Source organism: Hypanus sabinus, chromosome 28 (genome assembly GCF_030144855.1).
Source record: "Hypanus sabinus isolate sHypSab1 chromosome 28, sHypSab1.hap1, whole genome shotgun sequence".
NCBI lineage: Eukaryota > Metazoa > Chordata > Chondrichthyes > Myliobatiformes > Dasyatidae > Hypanus > Hypanus sabinus.
The window spans coordinates 27,232,087-27,255,800 of NC_082733.1; the positions used below are offsets into that span (position 1 = coordinate 27,232,087).

Here is a 23,714-nt window from a genome sequence, read left to right on the forward strand (position 1 = left end):
GAAATCAATCTGCTCCTTCATAAATTTTATAAAGTCCGAGTCCTGCAATAAGGTAGAGTCAAATCGCCATTGTCTGGCATTAGAAACTGTATCCGTAAATTTAATAGAAAGTATTAACGGAGCATGGTCAGAGATAGCTATAATATCGTAATTACAACGGATTACTGATGGAATAAAACAAGAGTCTACAAAAAAATAATCAATTCTTGAATAAGAATGATAAACATGTGAGAAAAAAAGAAAACTCTTTGTCATTAGGATGCCGAAATCTCCAAACATCAAAAACTCCATTATCAGTCAAAAAGGAGTTAAGTGGCCGAATTATTAGGTAAAGTCTGAATAGATAAAGATTTATCCATCAAAGGATTTAAACAACAATTAAAGTCTCCACCCATTATTAACTTATATTCATTTAGATTGGGTAAAGAAGTAAATAAGGACTTAAAAAAGTCAGGACAATCCACATTTGGAGCATAAACATTAACCAAAGCAACCTTTTTATTACAAAGTAAACCCATAATTAACAAAAATCTACCATTCGGATCCGAAAAGTTATCATGTTGAACAAATGGAATAGAGGAGTCAATAAAAATTGAAACTCCTTTGGACCACCCTCAATTTGACCCATTATCATTTCACAAAAAAAAACCCTGCAATTTTATTTAGGTGAATTTCACCAATATCCTCCAGGAATTGGACAAATAACACAAGTTAAGCTACCTGAACCTGAGATACATCTCTCCCCAAGATTTCTGTGCTTACTAATTCATATCTCTCAGATATACACAAATCAGAAAGCAAAGTAATTTGAACAAAATCAACAGTAAATAACTGCTGTTAAAAACAAGCCTAGATGTGCGAAATCTAGTATAGAACACAAACACAAGATAAAGCAAAATATTAAAACATAAAATTACGATAATAAACTTCACTAATTAGTTACTGGGATTAATCAAATTAAGATATTTTACCCGGCCTTGCTGAAGGGAACATTCCACACAGCCGACTTGGATATTTCCATGTTTAGCACCAGGGATGATTTGAACACATTCAAAATCACTTCCGAGAATGACTATGTCACATCCTGAAGCATACGCCTGTCAAATCAGAAATCATAAGAAACGATTTATTAACCCAAACCATTTTCCAACTAAATGTGGTTTCACAAAATCAAGTGAGGAACTAAATGAAAAAGTATACAACATTGCAATAAAACTAATATAAAGTCTCATGTTCTTCTATTCTATCACAGCAAATCACATCAGCTATAAAAAGTGAAAAAAATAATGTTATTAATATATTCCAATGTTTTCTCAAATATCACACTGTTGAATCACCAATGATTTTGCTACATTTCTCTCAAACCTCAAAACTGAATTTATATTTTTTTTCTCAGTTGTTTAATTCTATTTTTCACAATTCCTGGATTCCATTGTTTCCAAAAACCATTGCTGTCAGTGTCTTTCTGGATTGTGACTCCTGCTTTTACTTAATTTCAATTTTGCTCTCTATTTGTTCTTCAAACAGTTCACATAACTATTTTTTCTTCTTTAAAATATGACTCTGCTGCTACTGGAACCTGTGATTTACATTTCAATGCGATGTTTCAGGCCGATTAAGTGATCTAGCGTTTTGCTGTCTCTGAAGGAGTTTGGTGAAGTTTCAAACAGCGTGTAGCCTGGAGGACCAGAAGCCTGGGGATGGGGCAAGAGCAGTGCTCGACTCAATTTCTCACCAACTAAAGCAAGATTGAAATCAATGAGGACGAGAGTAGAAGGCGAGCAGGTGTTCAGCACCGTCTACCTACATTTGACTGGTGTCTCATACCTTTCACTGCTGCCAGAAGAGGGTGCCTGCATTTGAACGCTCTCTCTCGCTTGCTGCTGCTACAGGAAAGTGCCTGCATTTGACTAGTCTCTCTCTTCCTCTCACTCAATACTGCTGGAGGATGGTGCCAGTCTTGGGTGTTGGGTAAGGTTTTATGGACGTGGTTTGGGGTTTGGACTCTGTAGTTCATGTTATGATGTGTTTCTGGTTACTCCTTTTTTTTAATGCTATTTTGAGAGATTTTGATTGGGAAAGACTGGCTCTGTGGTCAGCAGTCAATGAACGACACAGCACTAAATTGAACTACACTGAACTAAACTAAACTGTGTGTGTCTAATAATATGCTGCAACTACATTCATATATTTAAAACATGGAAAGAAATTCTCAAGCTGATTTAACATTTAATGTTGAATAATAATATTCATCTGGTTCAAGTGTTTATTTCCAGATACAATAATCTTCTACAGTGCAGAGGGTGAGAAAAGATGAAGCTGGAACCCCAAAGATTTTAAGTCTGGAAATGCCAGATTAAGACTATTAGGATTCATTTGGAACTTGCTCCCTGGAAATGGCAAAGGTAATTAACTGAAACTTGCTTGGGAAGATTGGCAGTTTCATAGACAAATGCCAGCATTCCAGAGTTCCTAACTGTGTATGCAATCCCTGTACAAACTGGAAGTCCCAAACTTATTGGTTAAGCTTAACAGATAGTTCCTGCTCTATATTCCATCAGTGGCAATAGCACAGATTTTCTGCAGTTTACTACCATAACAGCTCTTTGGATCATATATTTCAATAGCAAGGAATGGCTGGAAAGGACTACGACCAGAACACGAGGTGTTTTTTTTAAAAAAATAAAAGGCAAGTAAACTTCAGTTACATTTAAATAATTTTTGTTTTGGCATATTTTGAATGCCATGACACTTAAAATTCTTGGCATGCTTTATAGTTGACAATAATAGGGCAATAGCTTGGCCATCTGCTTTTTTCAGCAGTTTCCTAGCTACAGTTTGTCCTGGCATATCAATGTCACACAATGCCCTGATGTTACTTACACAGGGCCTTACCATTTTAGATCAGGCTGGTTTTAGGCAGCATGTTGTTGCTAGCAGAAAGGGAAATAGGGCACATCAACTTTATATAGTGTGATCCCATTTATTTGAATGAAGTTACCCATCTTCATTAAATATAGCGAGTTCTTCTTTTAATTTTTCCCTTTATTTCAAGGGGTATTTATTCTGAAACAATCGTCAGCAGCTTCAGTTGCTTTGAAAAGTTTCCGGCTTTGAAATTTATCATTTTTAAACCTATACAAATTTTCTTAACAAATTTCTCTTAAAGAATTTGAAGATGTGACAAAGAACTTTGTCACACTTTCAAATTCTTCCTCAACCTTGTTGCAAGATGGAGTTCAGATTTGCAAAACATTTATGGTTGGTACATAGTTAGAAAACTATCATCCAGGAAATTAAACACTTTACCAGGTTTGCTTTTTCAAAAAGGGAAAAAGCTTCATTTATTTTTCATCCGAATTGCTCTGATATAACTGAAATAGTTACAAGGACACTAAAGATAATTAAGAGTCGAAAATTACAAAAAATTGTTTAAAACCTGCAGATATTGGAGATAAAAAGTAAGATGCTGGAAATGCTCAGCAAGTCAGGCAGGTTCTTATAATGTTGATAATTGACAAGAATTACAGATGGTCAGACTAAACAAGGATAAGCATTTAAATTTTCAGTCACTTTGGCACTCTGAATACAAGAGTTACAGCATCATACCACAGCTGTACAACATGCCGGTCATAGAAAAGTACAGGACAGAAACAGGCCTGTCAGTCCAACTAGTCAATTTAAACTCCTAGTCCCATCAATCTGCACTCAGACCATAGCTATCCATACACCCATCCAAACTTCTAAACGTTGAAATTGAGCTCGCAGGCACGACTTGCACTGGCAGCTCATGCACACTCTCATTACCTTCTGACTGAAGAAGTTCCCCCTCATGTACTTTTCACCTTTCACCCTTAATCCATGACTTCTCGTTGTAGTCCCACCCAACCTCAGGAAACAAAGAGTAGTGATTAACAGGTTCCTTTCGGAATGGCAGGCTGTGACCAGTGGGGTACCGCAAGGTTCGGTGCTGGGACCGCAGCTTTTTACAATATACATTAATGATTTAGATGAAGGGATTAAAAGTAACATTAGCAAATTTACTGATGATACAAAGCTGGGTGGCAGTGTGAAATGTCAGAAGGATGTTATGAGAATGCAGGGTGACTTGGACAGCTTGGGTGAGTGGGCAAATGTATGGCAGATGCAGTTTAATGTGGATAAATGTGAGGTTATCCACTTTGGTGGCAAGAACAGGAAGGCAGATTACTATCTAAATGGAGTCAAGTTAAGAAAAGGGGAAGTACAACGAGATCTAGATGTTCTTATACATCAGTCAATGAAAGCAAGCATGCAGGTACAGCAGGCAATGAAGAAAGCTAATGGCATGCTGGCCTTTATAACAAGAGGAATTGAGTATAGGTCCTTCTGCAGCTGTACAGGGCCCTGGTGAGACCCCACCTTAAGTATTGTGTGCAGTTTTGGTTTCCAAATTTGAGGAAAGACATTCTTGCTATTGAGGGAGTGCAGCGTAGGTTCACAAGGTTAATTCCCGGAATGGCAGGACTGTCACATGTTGAAAGATTGGAGTGACTGGGCTTGTATACACTGGAATTTAGAAGGATGAGAGGGGATCTGATTGAAACATATAAGATTATTAAGGGATTGGACATGCTGGAGGCAGGCAGCATGTTCCCGCTGATGGGTGAGTCCAGATCTAGAGGCCACAGTTTAAGAATAAGGGGTAGGCCATTTAGAACAGAGATGCAGAAAAACTTTTTCACCCAGAGAGTGGTGGATATGTGCCCACTCCCCAGAAGGCAGTGGAGACCAAGTCTCTGGATGCATTCAAGAGAGTTAGATAGCAGGGTCAAGGGATATGGGGAGAGGGCAGGAACGGGGTACTGATTGTGTATGATCAGCCATGATCACAGTGAATGGTGGTGCTGGCTAGAAGGGCCGAATGGCCTACTCCTGCACCTACTGTCTATTGTCTATTGACCCTGGTCAGACCCCACTTGGAGTACTGTGCTCAATTCTGGTCGCCTCACTATAGGAAGGACGTGGAAACCATAGAAAGTGTGCAAAGGAGATTTACAAGGATGTTTAAAAACGCAAACATGAGGAAATCTGCAGATGCTGGAAATTCAAGCAACACACACTAAATGCTGGCGGAACGTAGCGGTCCAGGCAGCATCTATAGGAAGAAGTACAGTTGACGTTTCGGGCCGAGGATGAGGAAGTGTACAGTTGTGAGACAGATCAGCAGGTTGAGTGGTGTCACAACAACACTGCACTCAGCATCAGTAAGATCAAGGAATTGATTGTGGATTTCAGGAAGGGGAAGTCGAGGGAATACACACCAGTCCTCCACAAGGGATCAGCAGTGGAAAGAGTGAGCAGTCTCAAGCTCCTGGGTGTCAATATCTCTGAAGATTTATCCTGGACCCAACATATTGATGCAAATATAAAGAAGACACAACAACAGCTATATTTCATTAGGAGTTTGAGCAGAATTAGTATGCCATCAAAGACATTAATACATTTCTATAGGAGGTACCGTAAAGAGCTTTCTAGCTGATTGCATCACTGTCTGGTATAGAAGGACCACTGCACAGAATCAGAAAAAGCAGCCAAAAATTATAAACTCAGTCAGTTCCATCATGGATATTAGCCTCCCCAGCATTCAGGACACCTTCAAAAGGTGAAGCCTCAAAAAAAAAGTGGCATCCATAATGAAAGGATGACCAACACCCAGAACATGTCCTCTTCTCAATGCTACCATCAAGGAGATGGTACAGCAGCCTGAAGATACACATTCAATGTTTCAGGAGCAGCTTCTTCTCCTCCATCATCAGATTTTTGAATGGACAATGAACCCATGAACACTACCTCATTATTCTTCTCTTTTCCACTGATGCTGCCAAACCTGCTCAGTTCTTCCAGCATTTTATGTGTTCCTTATAGGTAAAGCAACACTTACTGTAACATTATACATTTCACAGGATATTGAGTATGCTACAAATCAAAAAATAATGGTTAGCTTATACTTCCAGCCCTCAGATTTGTGTATCATTAGGATCGCTTCTGAGGAAGGTATGACATATACAAAGGGGACCTGAACTCAAGGGGGACCAATTTCCTTTTAGGCAAGTTTGCAAGAACTATTGGGGATAGTTTAAAGTAGCTTGGCATGGGGATAGGAAGGAGAGTGATAGGTAAGATGATGGAAAAGTTAATGTAAAGGTAGATGCAGTGTGTAGAGAGAGAGACTGGAAGGACAGACATTGGATACAGCATAAATGCAGTCAACTGGATGGGTTGAAATGTGTCTAATATAATGCAAGAAGTTTCAGGAACAAGGGTGATGAAAAAGTATGGATCCTTACATGCAACTACAATGTTGTGGCTCTTACAAAGCTGTCATAAGGGCAGGAATGGCAGCTGGATGTTCTGGGGTTTAGATGTTTCTAAAGGGACGTGGAGGGAGATAGAGGTAGAGGAATGTTCCGCAGGGGTTAATGTTGAGACTGTTACTTTTCACGTTTATGTCAATGATTTGGATAATAGATTTGAAGGCTTTGTGGTTACATTGGCGGACAATAGAAAGATAGATGGAGGGACAGGTAGTGCTGAGGAAGCAGGGAATCTGCATAAGAATTTCAACAGGTTAGGAGAATACGTACCTAACTAAGATTCTCTTAAAAGACCCTATTGCATCCACCTCCACCACCGTCGCTAGCAGTGCATTCCACGTACATACCACTCTCTGTGATCCTGACTACCTGACATCCCCCCTGTACTTACTTCCAAAAACCTTAAAACTATGCCTCCTCGTGTTAGCAGTTTCTGCCCTGGGAAAAAGCCCCTGGCTATCCACACAATCAATGCCTCTCATCACCTTATACACCTCTATCAGGTCACCTTTCATCCTCTGTCACTCTAAGGAAAAAAGGCCAAGTTCACACAACCTATTCTTTCAAGGCACGCTCACCAATCCAGGCAACATCTTTGTAAATCCCGTCTGCACACTTCCTATAGTATCCACATCCTTCCTGTAGTGAAGTGACCATAAATGAACACAGTACTCTAACTGAGGTCTGACCAAGGTCTTGTATAGCCATAACATTACCTTATTGCTCTTGAACCCAATCCCATGAGTGATGAATGTGATACACCTTCTTAACAACACTGTCAACCTGCACAGCAGCTTTGAGTGTCCCATAGATCTCTCTGATCGTCCACACTGCCAAGAGTCTTACCATTAAGAATATATTGTCTTCAAATCCGACCAACCAAAAGTGAACTTATCTGGGTCGAACTCCAACTACCACTTCTCAGCCCAGTTCTGCATCATACCGATGTCCCAATGTAACCTCGAACAACTCTGCAGAATCTCCACAACACCCCTAACCTTTGTATCATCAGCAAACTTACTAACCCACCCTTCTGCTTCTTCACGCAGGTTATTTATATATATATATATATATATATATATATATATTTTTTTTTTTAAATCACAAAGAGGAGGAATCCCAGAACAGATCCTTGTGGAACACCACTGGTCACCAACCTCCATGCAGAATACAAACACCAACCAGCAAACTACCCTTTGCCTTCTGTGGGCAAGCCAATTCGGGATCTAAGTCAAAGATTGCAGGGAGAAGGCTGGAGAATGGGGTTGAGAGAGATAATAAATCAGCAATAATGGAATGGTGGAACAGACTCGATGGGCTGAATAGCCTAATTCTGCTCCTACTTTGTGTCTTACAGTCGGTCTTATGGAGATTTGCCTTGGTTAGAGAACATATGAAGATAGATTGAGTAAGCTAGAGTGTTTCTCATTGGAGTAAAGGAGGATGAGAGCTGACTAAATAGGTAGCCAGAATTTTTCCCCCCAGGATGGAAAAGGCTAATATGAGCAGATACAATTTTAAGGTGATTGGAGGAAATTATAGAGGGATGTTATACACAGAATAGTAGGTGCATCCAACGTGCTGACAGGAGCGGTGGTACAGACAGATACAGTGGGATCATTTGAGAAGGAAAATTGAGGGCTATGTGGAAGGGAAGGGTTGGATTGATCTTAACAGTTGGTTATAAGGTCAGAACTGAACTGGGGGCCAAAGGTCCTTTTCTGTGCTCCACTGTTCCATGTTCTAGTAATTATACTCAAAGGTTGCAAACTCTGTCACATTAAACAATTTCAAAATGCTTGCTGAGATTAAAGTTACAGATTATCAAATAATTTGAACTATGCACCAAGACACAACTGTACATTTAACAACATGGGCTGATAATCACAACAGATGATATTGTGGTTAATATCCCGAGTAACTACAGCTGGAGTGCAGAAATAAGCTGCAGATAAAATAGTAAGGGGTTTATAAATATAGATATCCTAGATTTCAGAAATATATCAATGTGGTAATTTTCACACCAACACCAAAACTAGAGAAAAAGAAAAACAAGATCCTCTTAAAATTATGATTTGTATTTTATATCTAATTACTTCCCATGAGTTACTCCTGCATTCAAAATAACCTTTGGTTCCCACTACATCAATAAACATGATAAACCAAATGGGTCTCCTGTCAGAGAAGAAAAACCAGATTTTAACAAGAGTAAAAATAAAATGCTATTATCACTCTGCTTCTCTAATCAGTACCGATTCCACCCTGCTGCTCAGAGCCATCTGTCAATTAACCCTGCATGACTGTACTTGTGCACATTATCAAAGAGTTGTAAGAAGTGGAAAAATATTAAAGTCAATTGGGTGTCAATAGTACATTATCACTAGATAGAAAACATTTATAGGTGATTTAATTCCATAGAAATACTAAGGTCAAATATCTCTGGCTATTGTTGCTGGTTTAAATACTGTGGTATGCCTTCGATTTTTACTTGCACTCAAAATGAAAAAACAAAAAAATGAAAAATGTTGGCAGAAATAGATTTGCAAAATATTATTGGTCTAAGTCAAACTGAGCAAGGACAACAATTCTGAAGAGAACCACCAGTATTCAGTTGGTGGTACAAGATAAGTAAATCCTGGACACAGACTCACTGCAAGGCCTAGGAATGCCACATGGCAGATGCCACTAAAAAGACCCCTTAGGATTCCACAGCATTATTAAAATGTCAGTCACTTCCATTCTAGACAATTTTGCCGTAGGACCAGCAACGTTTTTGATTTGAATTGAGATTAAGGCTTATAACTTATAAGGTAAGAAATTAATTTATTCAATTTTTTTTCTTTTTATAAAAATATTTAAATTGTGTCTTGGTTTAATTTGTTTTAATTATTCCATTAAAGAATTTAAATAAAGTTGCAAAACTTAGTGTGGACAAAAGGCAAGGTTTTAGCCCTTCTTGTCACCAGTTGCCAAGCGACTGAGTCAGAACTTCAACAGTGCACCTACACGACCTGCTGGTGCTCCTAGGCAACTGGTTATAGGCTGTACAACTATGCACATCCTGGCTAATAAGACCTACAGCACAGCTCGTGAAGTTCTTCCAAACCTCTTAATACAAAAACCAAATGATCATATGACTTTGGATATGGAACATGGCATCCAATAACTTGCAATGCAGCTCTGAATAGCATTTCCATTGTTTCATCCCTGGCCTGTCTAGTCCATGGACCACTCATGCAGAAGGATTTCTCAATGCCTGACAGTTTTCATTTATGTTCTTAATTGGCTCTCCCTCTCTCAGAGCTCCTACCCCACCTCTCTCAAGATATTCAATTTGCACACTCCCAGGTCACATTCCTCACCCAACAAACCCTTGGACCAGTCAACTGCCAGATAAAAAAAACTCAGTCTCTCACCAACAACCTCCAACCCTGTTCCCCAACTCATCCACTCTTACCTGCCCTGAAACTTCATTAATCCCATGTGAAAATATCAACTTAATGCTTAATCATGTCAACCCTAATCCTGGCCCTTCTATTTCAAGTGCATTGTCCAACATTCACTCCTACATTCAGCAGCCAGCCTCCCTCCCTTAATCACTCCTAAGGTCTGTCCAATTTCCTCATCCTACTCCACACTATCAAAGGAAAGCCTTTCCTCAGTACAAATCCAGTTCATTTAGTGCTCCAACCCTTGGACATTTCATAGCTGTTGATTCATAAATAAAACATCTGCTGGTCAAACAGTGCCATTGCAGGAACCAACTAAATCCTAGGCTCTTAAATATTGTACTCTGTACAAGACAAGCACTTCGAAATAGAATCATCTTGAGTTTCCAGTGTAAAATACATAGCAAACTTTCTGGACCTCCTAACTAAGCCTTACAAAACAATTTTGGATATTCATAGCAAGGACTGCAAAATCCATTTTAAAATAGCCTTGTTCTTTCAAATTAGAATGAGCTCAATACCATCCGGAATAAACAATGGGCAACTGATAAATCAGTCATTTCAAATTATTTGATTAATACTACCCCAAGTTACAAGTAAAACATTTACTGAATTACCCAACAATCCTTACAAAACATTCAGACACTTAGACTGGGAATTAGCTCACAAGTACAATTGTCACACATTTAGTGTAACTCTTAGATCCTGTTTTTTTAACAGGTACAGATTAAGATAAAATGCCAAGATTTCACATAGTTTCTAATTCATGAGGAAAATTACAGTAATATACACTAAAATGGTACTAGTTCCAGATTTTGATAGAGGATGAATGAGTAACAAAATAACAGCAGGAACTAAATTTAGACCTTGGGTTTTTAAAACGGTATACACAATTTTAGTATTTCAGCTTTTCCTTAGCTTCCAGTCGTACCATCAATTTATCATATTATAGATAACAGTTGGGAGAAAGTACTTTCCAAAGTGACAAAAATGAATAAAAGCTTAAATGGACATAATTATATTTCAATAAATATTTTAACAAGTTAGTTTTCAAAAGGTATTACACACCACAGTCAAAGAACTGTCTTGGTGCTAAAATACATTCTAGGGTGTGCCGGGACACCTCAGTGACACAATTTGGGGTCATCGGGTGTTTCGGATCTCTCACTATTAGACACTTGCCTAAGCGACCCAGCCAGCATTGATCAGGCCTTCATTTGTGTCCCAGCAGCAACTGGTCCACCTCTTGATCTACGGCAATCTGGAGATTCACTCAGCAGCCCCTGTGACGGTCCTGACTGCTCTTTTCTTTGCAAACCCCATAATGCCAAGGACAGAGTAGGTTCTGCACAGCAAGCAGAGTGCAAAACCTCTATACCCCACCTAGATAGGCTTGAACTGTGCCCTCCACCTGTCTCTGGTACTACTCAACCAGCTCCTCGTATTTGGCTTTCTTACACTCAAATGCCTCCTCAATCTGGTCTTCCCAAGCAACTATCAGTTCTAACATGACCACCAGCTTCAATGTTTTATGACAGAGTAACCACGTCAGGCCTCAGGGATTATGATGCAAAAAAGTTAGGGAATATTAACTCACACAAAATGCTGGTGGAACACAGCAGGCCAGGCAGCATCTATAAGGAGAAGCACTGTCGACGTTTCGGGTTGAGACCCTTCGTCAGGACTAACTGAAAGGAAAGTTGGGGGGAGGGGGAAAAGAAAAGTTGAAAGGCCGAAGGAATTATAGATTTCCCCCTCCCCCCACTACTTTCAAATCTCTTACTATCTTTCCTTTCAGTTAGTCCTGACGAAGAGTCTCGGACCGAAACGTCGACAGTGCTTCTCCTTATAGATGCTGCCTTGCCTGCTGTGTTCCACCAGCATTTTGTGTGTGTTGTTTGAATTTCCAGCATCTGCAGATTTCCTCGTGTTTGCTCAGGGAATATTAACTGCTTACCAAGATTGATTTTCAGTTGCCAGTCATATGCAGTGTCGAGCAAGCCTACTGGTGATCTAGGCTGAGGCTGTGGTTGGTCTCCAGCTTTCTGGGTTGGCAGAGGTGCCTAGACAGAGGAGATACTTTCTACTACTACCTTCAGTACCCGGTCATGGCCCCAGCAGTAGCGGCCTTCTCCCAGGGCTTTTGCGCAGCTGCTGACAATATGTTAAACTTTCAGGGCAATAAAACATGATGGTATCTCACTTCGAAGTACATTATGCATACACCAAGAAAATGCACCTCCTCTTTAAATTAAGAGTCTTTCATTCCAAAAAGGCTATTTGGATCTTATTTTAAAATTCCATCTCAAAGACTTCTTACAACACAATGCAATGAAGTGTCAGCCTAGATTATATGCTTAAATCTCTTAAGGGAGGATTGAAAGAAAATCTTGCTGAGCCAGAGGCAAATGTGGGAGACCAAGCCAAAATCTTGCTGACCTCTCTAATTACGCTGTCCTAATACACATCAATTTAAATTTGTTTGCATTTCCCCAAAAGTTCTGCATAGGCCAGGCAGCAAATCAAATTACCAACGCTGGAAATGCAAATAGCACCACCTACATTCCTGAGGGTTCTGCTATATATATATATATATATATGCAAGACATGCTGATAAAATGCAAGAATGAGCTCCAAAGTAAATTTATTATCAAAGTACATATATATCACCATATACAACCCTGAGATTCATTGTCTTGCGGGCATATTCAATAAATCCATACTAGAATAATAACTATAACAAAATCAATGAAAGATCGCACCAACCGGGCATTCAACCAGGGCACAAAAGATAACAAACTGTGCAAATACAAAAGAAAGAAATAATAATAGTGAATAAATAAAACAAACAATAAATTTTGAGAACATGAGATGAAGAATCCTTGAAAGTGAGTCTATAGGTTCTGGGAACATTTCAGTGATAGGGCAAGTGAAGTTGAGTGAAGTTATCCCCTTCGGTTCAAGAGCCTGATGGTTGAGGGGTAATAACTGCTCCTGAACCTGGTGTTGTGAATCCTGAGGCTCCTGTGTCTCCCAGTGGCCACACATTTTAATTCCACGTCCCATTCCCATTCTGATATGTTTATCCATGGCCTCCTCTATTGTTAAAATGAATCCAAACTCAGGTTGGAGGAACAACACCTTATATACTGGCTGGGTAGCCTCCAACCTGATGGCATGAACATTGACTTCTCTAACTTCCGTTAATGCCCCTCCTCCCCTTCTTACCCCATCCCTGACATATTTAGCTGTTTGCATGTTCTCCATCTCCCTCTGGTGCTCCCCCCCCCTTTCTTTTTCCTGAGGCCTCCTGACCCATGATCCTTTCCCTTCTCCAGCTCTGTATCACTTTCACCAATCACCTTTCCAGCTCTTGGCTTCATCCCACCCCCTCCGGTCTACTCCTATCATTTCACATTTCCCCCTCCCCCCTCTACTTTCAAATCTCTTACTACCTTTCCTTTCGGTTAGTCCTGACGAAGGGTCTTGGCCCAAAACGTCGACAGTGCTTCTCCTTATGGATGCTGCTTGGCCTGCTGCGTTCCACAAGCATTTTGTGTGTGTTGCTTGAACTTCCAGCATCTGCAGATTTCCTCATGTTTGCTCCTGTACCTTCTTCCTGACAGCAGCAGAGAGACAGACCATGACCTGGGTGGTTGGGGTCCCTGGTGGTGGATGCTAGTTTCCTGTGACAATGCTCCATGTAAATGTACTCAATGGTGGGGAGGGCTTTACCTGCGATGGACAGGGCCTTGTCCACTATTTTTTTTGTAAGATTTTCTGTTCAAGGGCATCAGTGTTTCCATACCAGGCTGTGATACTCTCCACTACACATTTACATAAGTTTGTCAACATTTTAGATGTCATGCCAAACCTTCACAAACTCCTAAGAAAGTTGAGACAATGCGATACTTTCTTCATAATTGTACTTACATGCTGGGCCTAGTACAGATCCTCTGAAATGATAACACCGGGAAGTTTAAAGTTGCTGACCCTCCTCCAGTGTTGTTGTAGAATGCAGATGTGAAAAGCGATAGTCATGTGACAGTTGTGAAACAGTAATTATTGCCCTCTTAGACCAGCATCATATTTATATTCTGCTTCTCACATTCCATCCCCCCCACCAACTCCACAATTTGTGACATTTCATGCTAAGGACTTGGTATTACAGGTCACTAATTTTATGTCAGATTTTTGAAAATATTCCTAAAGGAGCATTTTGGCCAGGAAAATTGTTCATGAGACTTGGCTCATTGCACCAGGAAGTGAGATGACTGTGTGCTGGTGGAGAACATAATAGTTCCACTCTTATTTGTAATGCAGTACTGCTCTGATCTTGGAAAAATATTTTAAAAACACAGGTGTTATTATTGACATTGTAGATTTGAATGTGGAATGCTCACTAAAAGAATGCACACTTTTGAAGGCCATTAGCTCCTCAAAACTGGGAACAGCACTGAATAAATTCCAGTTGTTTCCATCCAAAATTTTAAATACATGTTTTATTACAATTATCCTCAAAAATCAGGAAAGATTACTTATCCCTAGAAACAGAGTCTGTTACAATTACATACAGCAGCCAAATTGCTTCCAAAGGATGCGAGAGATTTTAATAAAGACCTCAACTTTAATTCAGTGTAATTCATGTGAAATCTGCATGCATATTCACCCACGATAAATTAATTTTATTTTACTAAGTATAAGAACAAGAAATAGAACAAAGATTACAGTTCTGCAATTCAGAAATAACTGTAGTAAGAACAAATTTGGACTCTTAAATAGTTAAGGCTATTGAGCAACCTAACAAAAAAACTTCTGTAAAGTAAAATTCAAACTTTACCACTGTGTAGGAATAAGCTCAAGCAGCAGCATGACCTGTATTCACTTTTAAAAATACACCCAAGTCATCTAATCACCATTACTATACATATTTCATATTATTTGGTGCGAGATTAATAAGAACAGAAAAACTAATATATACTAAAAAGGGAGCTACAGAATTAAAAAGCAGGAAAGTACAACCAGAATTATTTTCAAAACAGAAAGCTTGGTTACCCTAAATTGTTTACTAGTAAAACGGCTGTTTTTACTTTCTTAAATAAGCATTGTTAGTACTATCACAACAGTGAAAGTCTTCTGAATCTTGCAAACAATATGTTCTCTGTAAATAAAGTCAAATATTATGTTCCCTCTTTAACCACTTCCCCTCCACAGGTTATGATTCATGCAAGCATGCTGTTCCATACTACAGCTACTTTCTCATGCCTCTTTCAAAGTAACCCTTTGCAGCTTACACAGTGTGTAGTAACCCAAAAGCCAAATCCACTCTTTAAACTGGTTGATATCTCTATCTTGGGCAGTGAACATCAAAGCCAAATCCTGCAAATCTTCTCCATCCTCACTCAAATCGACCACTTCCTCTCAGCCTTGTATGCAAATTTCCTGCTTTCTGTTCCTCAAAAGCTACTTGCATTCATACAACACCTCACAGAAATCTTTCTGGAGAGGTTCAAGATCAGATGGGTTATAAAAAGGGCATCAGTGATGGAGATAGGGGTGGGAAAAAGATGATTAACAACAATCAATGAATTTTAATTCTAAAGAGGTTTGGTTTGGAATCAGATGTTATTCAAGGAGAGGAATGAAATCAATGCAGCATAAATCAATGTGGCAAATGTTCAGGGGATATTTGTGTGGGGTTCTGCATAGGTACATTCCAAGGAGACAGAGTAGTTATGGTAGGATACAGGGGGGTGGAGTACAAAGGCTGTAATAAATCTAGTCAAGAAGAAAAGAAAAGCTTACAAAAGGTCCAGAGAGCTAGGTATTGTTAGAGATCTAGAAGATAGTAAGGCTAATAGGAAGAAGCTTAAGAAGGAAATTCGGAGAGCCAGAATGGGCCGTAAAAAGGCCTTGGCGGGCAGGATGAAGGAAAACCCCAAGGCATTCTACAAGTATGTGAAGAGCAAAAGGATAAGACATGAAAGAACAGGACCTATCAAGTGTGACAGTTGGAAACTGTGTACAGAACCGGAGAAAATAGCAGAGGTACTTAATGAATATTTTACTTCAGTATTCACTATGGAACAGGATCTTGGTGATTGTAGTGATGACTTGCAGCAGACTGAAAAGTTTGAGCATGTAGATATTAAGAAAGAGGATGTGCTGGAGCTCTTGGAGTTGGGTAAGTCGTCAGGACCGGATGAGATGTACCACAGGCTATTGTGGGAGGCGAGGGAGGAGATTGCCAATGATCTGGTGATAATCTTTGCATCATCAATGGGGACTGGAGAGGTTCCGGAGAATTGGAGCAGTGCAAAAGTTCTTCCTTTATTCAAGAATGGGAGTAGAGATAGCCCAGGAAATTATAGACCAGTGAGTCTTACCTCAGTGGTTGGTAAGTTGATGGAGAAGATCCCGAGAGGCAGGATTTATGAACATTTGGAGAGGTATAATATGATTAGGAATAGTTAGCATGGCTTTGTAAAGGGAAGGTCAGGCCTTATGAGCCTGACTGAATTTTTTGAGGATGTGACTAAACACATTGATGAAGGAAGAGCAGTAGATGTAGTGTATATGGATTTCAGCAAGGCATTTGATAAGATACCCCATGCAAGGCTTATTGAGAAAGTACAGAGGCATGGGATCCACAGGGACATTGCTTTGTGGATCCAGAACTGGCTTGCCCACAGAAGGCAAAGAATGGTTGCAGACGGGTCCTATTCTGCATGGAGGTCGGTCACCAGTAGAGTGCCTCAGGGATCTGTTCTGGGACCCTTACTCTTTGTGATTTTTATAAATGACCTGGATGAAGAAGTGGAGGGATGGGTTAGTAAGTTTGCTGATGACACAAAGGTTGGAGGTGCTCTGGATAGTGTGGGCTGAGAAGTAGCAGATAGAGTTCAACCCAGATAAGTGTGAAGTAGTTCATTTTGGTAGGTCAAATATGATGGCAGAATATAGTATTAATGGTAAGACTCTTAGCAGTGTGGAGAATCAGAGGGATCTTGGGGTCCGAGTCAATAGGACACTCAAAACAGCTGTGCAAGTTGACTCTGTGGTTAAGAAGGCGTATGGTATGGTGTGTTGGCCTTCATCAATCGTGGAATTGAACTTAGGAGCAGAGAGCAGAGACCCCACTTGGAGTACTGTGCTCAGTTCTGGTCGCCTCACTACATGAAAGATGTGGAAGTCATAGAAAGGGTGCAGAGGAGATTTACAAAGATGTTACCTGGATTGGGGAGCATGCCTTATGAGAATAGGTTGAGTGAACTCGGCCTTTTCTCCTTTGAACGACAGAGGATGAGAGGTGTCCTGATAGAGGTGCATAAGATGATGAGAGACTTTGACTATCCACACGAGCAGAGGCTTTTTCACAGGGCTGAAATGGTTGCCACAAGAAGACACAGGTTTAAGGTGCTGGAGTGTAGGTACAGAAGAGATGTCAGGGGTATTTTTTTTAAAACTCAGAGTGGTGAATGCGTGGAATGTGCTGCCGGCAATGGTGGTGGAGGCGGATATGATAGGGTCTTTTAAGAGACTTTTCGATAGGTACATGGAGCTTCGAAAAATAGTGGGCTATGGGTAAGCCTAGTAATTTCAAAGGTAGGGACATGTTCAACCCAACTTTGTGGGCCAAAGGGCCTATATTGTACTGTAGGTTTTCTAACTTTCTATGAGCCAGAGATCAGAGCATCTCGCAGCTCCTAAATGTATTGTGGTTGTGGGAAAATCATAGTAAACCATTTGTAGCGCCCAGTCATCAAGTTCAACCAAATGAGGAATAAATACTATAATTTTGCTTGGGATCCTCCTCCTCTTCTTCTAAATTCTTTGAAGAATAGCATCTATTTGCAATATACCCTTTTTTCACATGAATCAGATTTTCTTCATAACAGAAATCAAAACCATAGAAAATATTTAAATATATTAATTCATATGTAATACACTTTATTATGTTATCCTCAGAACATTTCTTTCTTCTAAATCTTACAATTAGTTAATGTTCAGAGTTCATGAACCAGTGCTAAGAACAAAGAAATTTCTTCCCAAGGAGTAAAATGGGTAAAGGAATAAAAATAAATCCCAGATAAATGATTGGAACATCCATTACATGTGTTGCCTGCAACAGTGAACAATGAGTTAAGTGTTTTAGCTTCACCTTCCTGTTAGATGGCAGGACAAATAATTGGAAATTAAAACTGAAAACCAAGAGCTCCAGGCACTGAATATTTTTTAATATATTCATATTATTTTGATACATATTTGGAACTCGCCAAGTATTTCCAACATTTCCTCTTAATGCTTTTAAATTTACTTTTTTCCACACTGCCATAAGTGTTGCTTCACCATTTATCTTCAAACGTTTAGATCAATTTCTTTACTCAGAAGGTCGACTCTAGCTTATTTCACCATTCTGTATGCATTCTACTCTACAACTTCCAAGCAGTTAGCATCTTCTCTGAGAATTTAAAGTTTAGAATATCTCAGTTGCTTTGTAGGCTTTAAACCAGATAAAACAGTGCTGTAATTTAAGATTTTTTTTAAACTGAAGGGTTGCATGTAAATTTATCTAGACTTGAAGCTAGCCAATTTAAAACGTGCAATTGTTTGTCCGTACTTAATTGATTCTTCAAGTAGCTAGTAAATTTGTATTTATGGCCATTTATTTTTCAAGAAATTAAAAGTCCTGGGAAACAAAACTAATGAACACTATGCCATGAGAGTCATGGAAATGTTTCTGCAAAAGGCTTCTCTGTATATCTTGATTTCAAAGTTACAAAATACATGAAATATCCTCACTTACATTATAGTTTTTGTCTCTTTAATTCTGATATTTGGTTTCAACTATCACTGTTGGCAATGTCAAAGTAAACAAATAGATTTTTTATTTCAGTAAATACTTTAGTGGAGTCTATTAAATATATATTTTAAGACCATAAGATACAGGAGCAGAAGTAGGCCATTCGGTCCATTGAGTCTGCTTCACCGTTCAATCATGGCTGATCCAATAAATGGACGCCCTTTAATCCTGAAGTCACGCCCTCTTGTCCTGGACTCATGGTCCATGAGAAATAACTTTGCCATATCTAATCTGTTCAGGCCTTTTAACATTCGGAATGCTTCTATGAGATTCCCCCCCGCCCCCCCCCCCCCATTCTCCTGAACTCCAGGGAATACAGCCCAAGAGCTGCCAGACATACCTCATATGGTAACCCTTTCATTTCTGGAATCATTCTTGTGAATCTTCTCTGAACCCTCTCCAATGTCAGTATATCCTTTCTAAAATAAGGAGCCCAAAAGTGCACACAATACTCCACATGTGGTCTCACAAGTGTCTTATAGAGACTCAACATCACATCCCCGTTCTTACTCAGGTAGTCCCCGAGTTACCAATGTCCAACTTAAGAACAACTCGTACTTATGAACCTAGGAAGGAGAACGTCATCCGCCATTTTAAGTTGGATCGCGACGCCGTCTGCCATTTTAAGTCACTGCCGTTGACACAGTGTTGAGTGTGTAACTTTGGCTTAAATTTTTCTTAGCAAGATTCACCCTGACACCCCCCCCCCCACCTTTTCCAGTCAGCTGGTGGTGCAGTGAGATCAGCGCTGGGCTCGAGAATGGAGGTTCCCGAGTTCAATCCAGTGTCAGACTGCTCCCGAGCACACCGGGTTGATGTCAAGCTCGGAACTCGACCTCGTAAAAAAAACCCACTGCCACCTCTAGTTTAAATTCCAAAGCGGTATATTGAAGAGGATCAAATACTCAAACCCAGTGCAGCCCCCACTTGTCCCATTTAATCTGTCTCAGTGCGGTGGTCCTTAGGACCCAGCAGACCTCAGGAGTCAGTGGAGGTTGGAAACTGCCGCCTGCAGTGTTCCTGTTCCGTTGACGGGAAGCAATCGCAATTGAAAATAAAGTGGAAATAATAAAGCATTTGGAAAGAGGTAAAAGGTCATCGGTCATTGGAAAAGCGTTAAGCTACAAGTCGGTCAACGATCGGAACAATTTTAAAGGATAAAGGATAAAGTGAGAATAATGGAGCATGTGAAAGGCCCTGCCCCAATGAGAGCTACAATTATTACTAAGCAACGCAGTGGTTTAATTAATGGTAGACATATGTTTCTTAAGTGTTTTATATGCATAGAAAGGTAAAATATATACTGTATACTACGACAAACATTTGACTAACTGCCGCTAAATAATACCAGATGTACTTGTTCCAACTTACGTACAAATCCGACTTAAAGACAGACTCAGGAATGGAACTCATTCATAATCTTGAATGCCAACATTGCATTCACCTTCTTCACACCTACTCAACCTGGAGGTTAAACTTTAGGGTATCCTGCACAAAGACTCCCAGGTCCCTTTTATCAAATGCTGCAAGATTATTCAACTTATCATACTTTCATTAAGATGAACACAATTCCTGATAACACTAAATAAACTAGAATATACTACCCTTAACTGCTCAGACTACGAACACAAAATGGGCCAAATCTTTTCTAAAATTCTTTTATTTGCACTATTGGACTACATTCACTAAATGAAAAATCAGAGCCACATTGGTCTTAGATGGATGCAAAAGATCCTAGTACTTTTTAAACAAGTGCAACTTATTCTCCATTGCACCCTTGTCAATATGTATCTCTTGGCTGCCATCACCAAAATAGATTACCTCATCTTTACAAAAATTCATTACTGTTTGTAGGAGTTGGCTATATACAAATTGATGTTTAATATAAATAAAAACACCAGCTGAGTACACTTCTGCAGTTAAACTGATAGTAGTCTTCACTGAAGCAGAAGATTCTGGGTCAAGCACTCTGAATTTTTAAGCACAAATATTGAGACTGGTAGTGGAGTACTATCAGAATGCTACACTGCTAAGAGTTGCCAACTTTCCAATGAAACATTGAACTGAATCAAGCCAACCTTCACACGTGGATGTAAATAATCCTATGTCACTATTTGAAAGTACTGATTTCTGGTGGCCTCACCAGTACTTATCCTTCAAACAACACTTCTACATCACATTTTCTTGTTATTTTCACTTTACTATTCCAAGAGCTTGCTCTTCCCAAGTCAGTTGCTATGTTTTTAAACAAGAGTGAATTAAGCTTCAGTATGTACTTTACTGTCTGTGAATTGCTTTATAATGTCTTGAAAGGTATTATATAAATGCGCACCTTTGTTTTTAAATAAACATTATGGTATATTTTGGCATACCTGGAACTCTAGTTAAGTAAATTAATGCAATTCTACTTTTCATTTGTGCATAAACCCATAATAAAAAAAGATGCTTTAAGAAATATTTTATAACTTTAATTTACTTAGCAAGGTAAACTATCTAAACTTGATTCCAAAAAATGTGCATTCTATGATAAGAAGTGGGTGGTTCTTTTGATGGCTACACTTGTATCAAATTACTTAAAACATCAGAAAATCCCTAGTAATGTTGGAACATATTTATTATGTTATCCAATCAGTTAACTGCTGTATTATTTCACAACATGAACATCTAATATAGCTGTACTTTTTGTATTTTCCTTGTTTTGTATTTTTTGTTCTATAATTTCTTGGATAAGCTTCAAATCATCAAGGACTCTGCTATTATGTCCATCTTTTCTCGAGATGGTTTCACTACCACCCATATCTTCCCTTCCACACCTCTTTCTGCAGGGATATCTCTCTCTCTCTTTCTGTAACCCCCGGTCCACTCATCTTTTCCCATTCATTTCCCTTCTTCCCAAGCACTCCCTTTTAACCACAAGAGATGTAACACCTGTTCCTACACCACCATCCAGGGCCCTATTCAGTTCTTCTGGTGAGGCGGCTTTATACATCTGGCATTTTTGCAAATCCCTGGCATTATTTATTACATTGGGGCATTATGCGTCCTGCTCTACATCGCTGAGACCAGATACAGACTGGTCAACTGTTTTGCCAAGCACTTGTACCCTTGCTGCAGTGTGGTCTCACAACTGCCAGCCATTTTAATTCCCGCACCAACATGATTGTCCTCTGCCTCCTCTACTGCCCAGATGAGACTAGAGGGACAGCGCCTAACATTCCACCTGGGTAGTCTATAACCCAGCAACTTGAATGCTGAAATCTCCAACTCTTTCTCTGACCCTTTTCTCTCTTCTCCTGAACTACTCATCCATTTTCACCCCATTTCTTTCCCCTCCTCTATCCACGCATTTCTACTGGTTCCCCTCCATCTCCACCCCCCCCCCACTGTTTTCATCTGCCCTCCTCTCACTTTTATTCTATGCTCCATCTTCCTGTCCTATCAGTTTCATCATCTTTACCCCTTTTGTCACTAGCATCTATCATCCCCCAGCTTCTGGCACTATTCCTACTCTCCCCTCCCCTATTGTCTTATCAGCCCCCCTCACCTGGATCTGATCTGCAAGCACCTGCTCCACCTCTTCCCCCTATCTTTTATTTTGGTTTTCTCAAATTTTTATCTTTCAGTCCAGATGGACGGTTGCAGTTCAAAACATTGATGGCCATATTCCTCCATAGCCGCTGCTGAACTTCTGAGTTCCTTCAACATTTTGGGTGTCTGCACCAAGTCAATTTATCTTATGGAGAAAATGTTCTCAGGAATTATTTGTTCTCGGCATTCATTGCCCAGCTCCAGCTGCTGTTGAGAAGGTAGCATAGGACTGTCACCTTCAAATTGTTGTTCATATCATAAAGGTGCCATTAGTGGACAGTACCACATTTTTGACCCGATTAAGGGATAAAAGCAATAAATATCCCAATCAAAGGGGCATATCATTATTACAAAGGTGGAATTGATGGGTTTTTGCATATATCTGTTGCCCTTTGTTTCTAAATATAGAAGCTATGAATGGTTGCTGCTAAAAGAAGTTTTGGCAAGTCATTCCAGTGAACCATGTAAATATTGCATGATGTAGCCACAGTGAGTTAATAGTCGAGGGAATGGATATGCAAACTGGTGGATGGAATGGATTGCTTTGGCTTGAATTACATCAAGCTTTCTGAATGTTATACTTACATGCACGCAGACAATTATTATACTGACTTGTTCCATGGAAGCATTATAGAGTATTTTAGACTATTTATAGACTATGGAGTCACCATAGAATATATCATTTCTGATGTGTTCTACTAGGCAGAGAATTCAACCATTAGCAGCAGACCAGTAATGGTACTCTTACAAATGCAGTATGTCATCATAGCATTGTTGGTAATGAAAGAGTAACATCATTCAGCATCAACAAAAGAGGCAGACTCACTCTGAAACTGCCTCAGAGTGTGGCACATTCGAGGAGAGGTGTTCAGAATGAGGTCAAGGCATGTTTGAGACGGTGTCAGAGTGAGTGAATTGGAGAGGAGTCAGTGTGGAGGAGTTTTGGACCCCAGCCGCCTAAACCATGAGCGAGGTTGAATCAATGCAAGCCCCGAGCATATCACTGCAGTGGGGCCTGGGTCCTAGCACAGGGCACAACCCGATGTTTGGACGATTTAAACACCAGCCCAGGTAGACTGAAAAAGTAGGGTGTCGAGATTAGAGACAAGGATCAGGCCGTTTCCGCTCACTCTTCCGCGATGTATACTCATCCCTCTATGATGCTGTGGCTGAAACTGCTCCAGCCGTTCTGCGCTTCATGTCTGCAAGTTTCATAGTGATTTGCCCCACTGTATGATGAACTGACACTGAAGTTATGGGCCTACTCAGGCTGCTCTGGGTCTATGGACTCATTGGAAAGCTGTTGCTTGCTTTGATTGTTTGTATGATTTGTGTTTCTCCCCCTCTTTCTCCGCACATTGGGTGTTGGTCTTTTTTAAAAAAAAAATTGGGTTATTTCAAGTTTATTGCTTCGTGGCTGCCTGTAGGCAGACAAATCTCAAGGTTGTATATCTTATA

General features: G+C 39.8%; 1 protein-coding gene across 3 annotated transcripts in view; it reads right to left on the reverse strand.

Moving 5' to 3' along the window:
• dmxl2 (Dmx-like 2) overlaps positions 1–23,714 on the reverse strand; it is a 149,743-nt gene that overhangs the window by 119,697 nt on the left and 6,332 nt on the right. For all 3 annotated transcript variants that reach the window (XM_059952796.1, XM_059952797.1, XM_059952795.1), the window contains exon 2: positions 972–1,097. In XM_059952796.1, the coding sequence (XP_059808779.1) occupies positions 972–1,097 (126 nt within the window). The remainder of the gene's footprint in view (positions 1–971; positions 1,098–23,714) is intronic.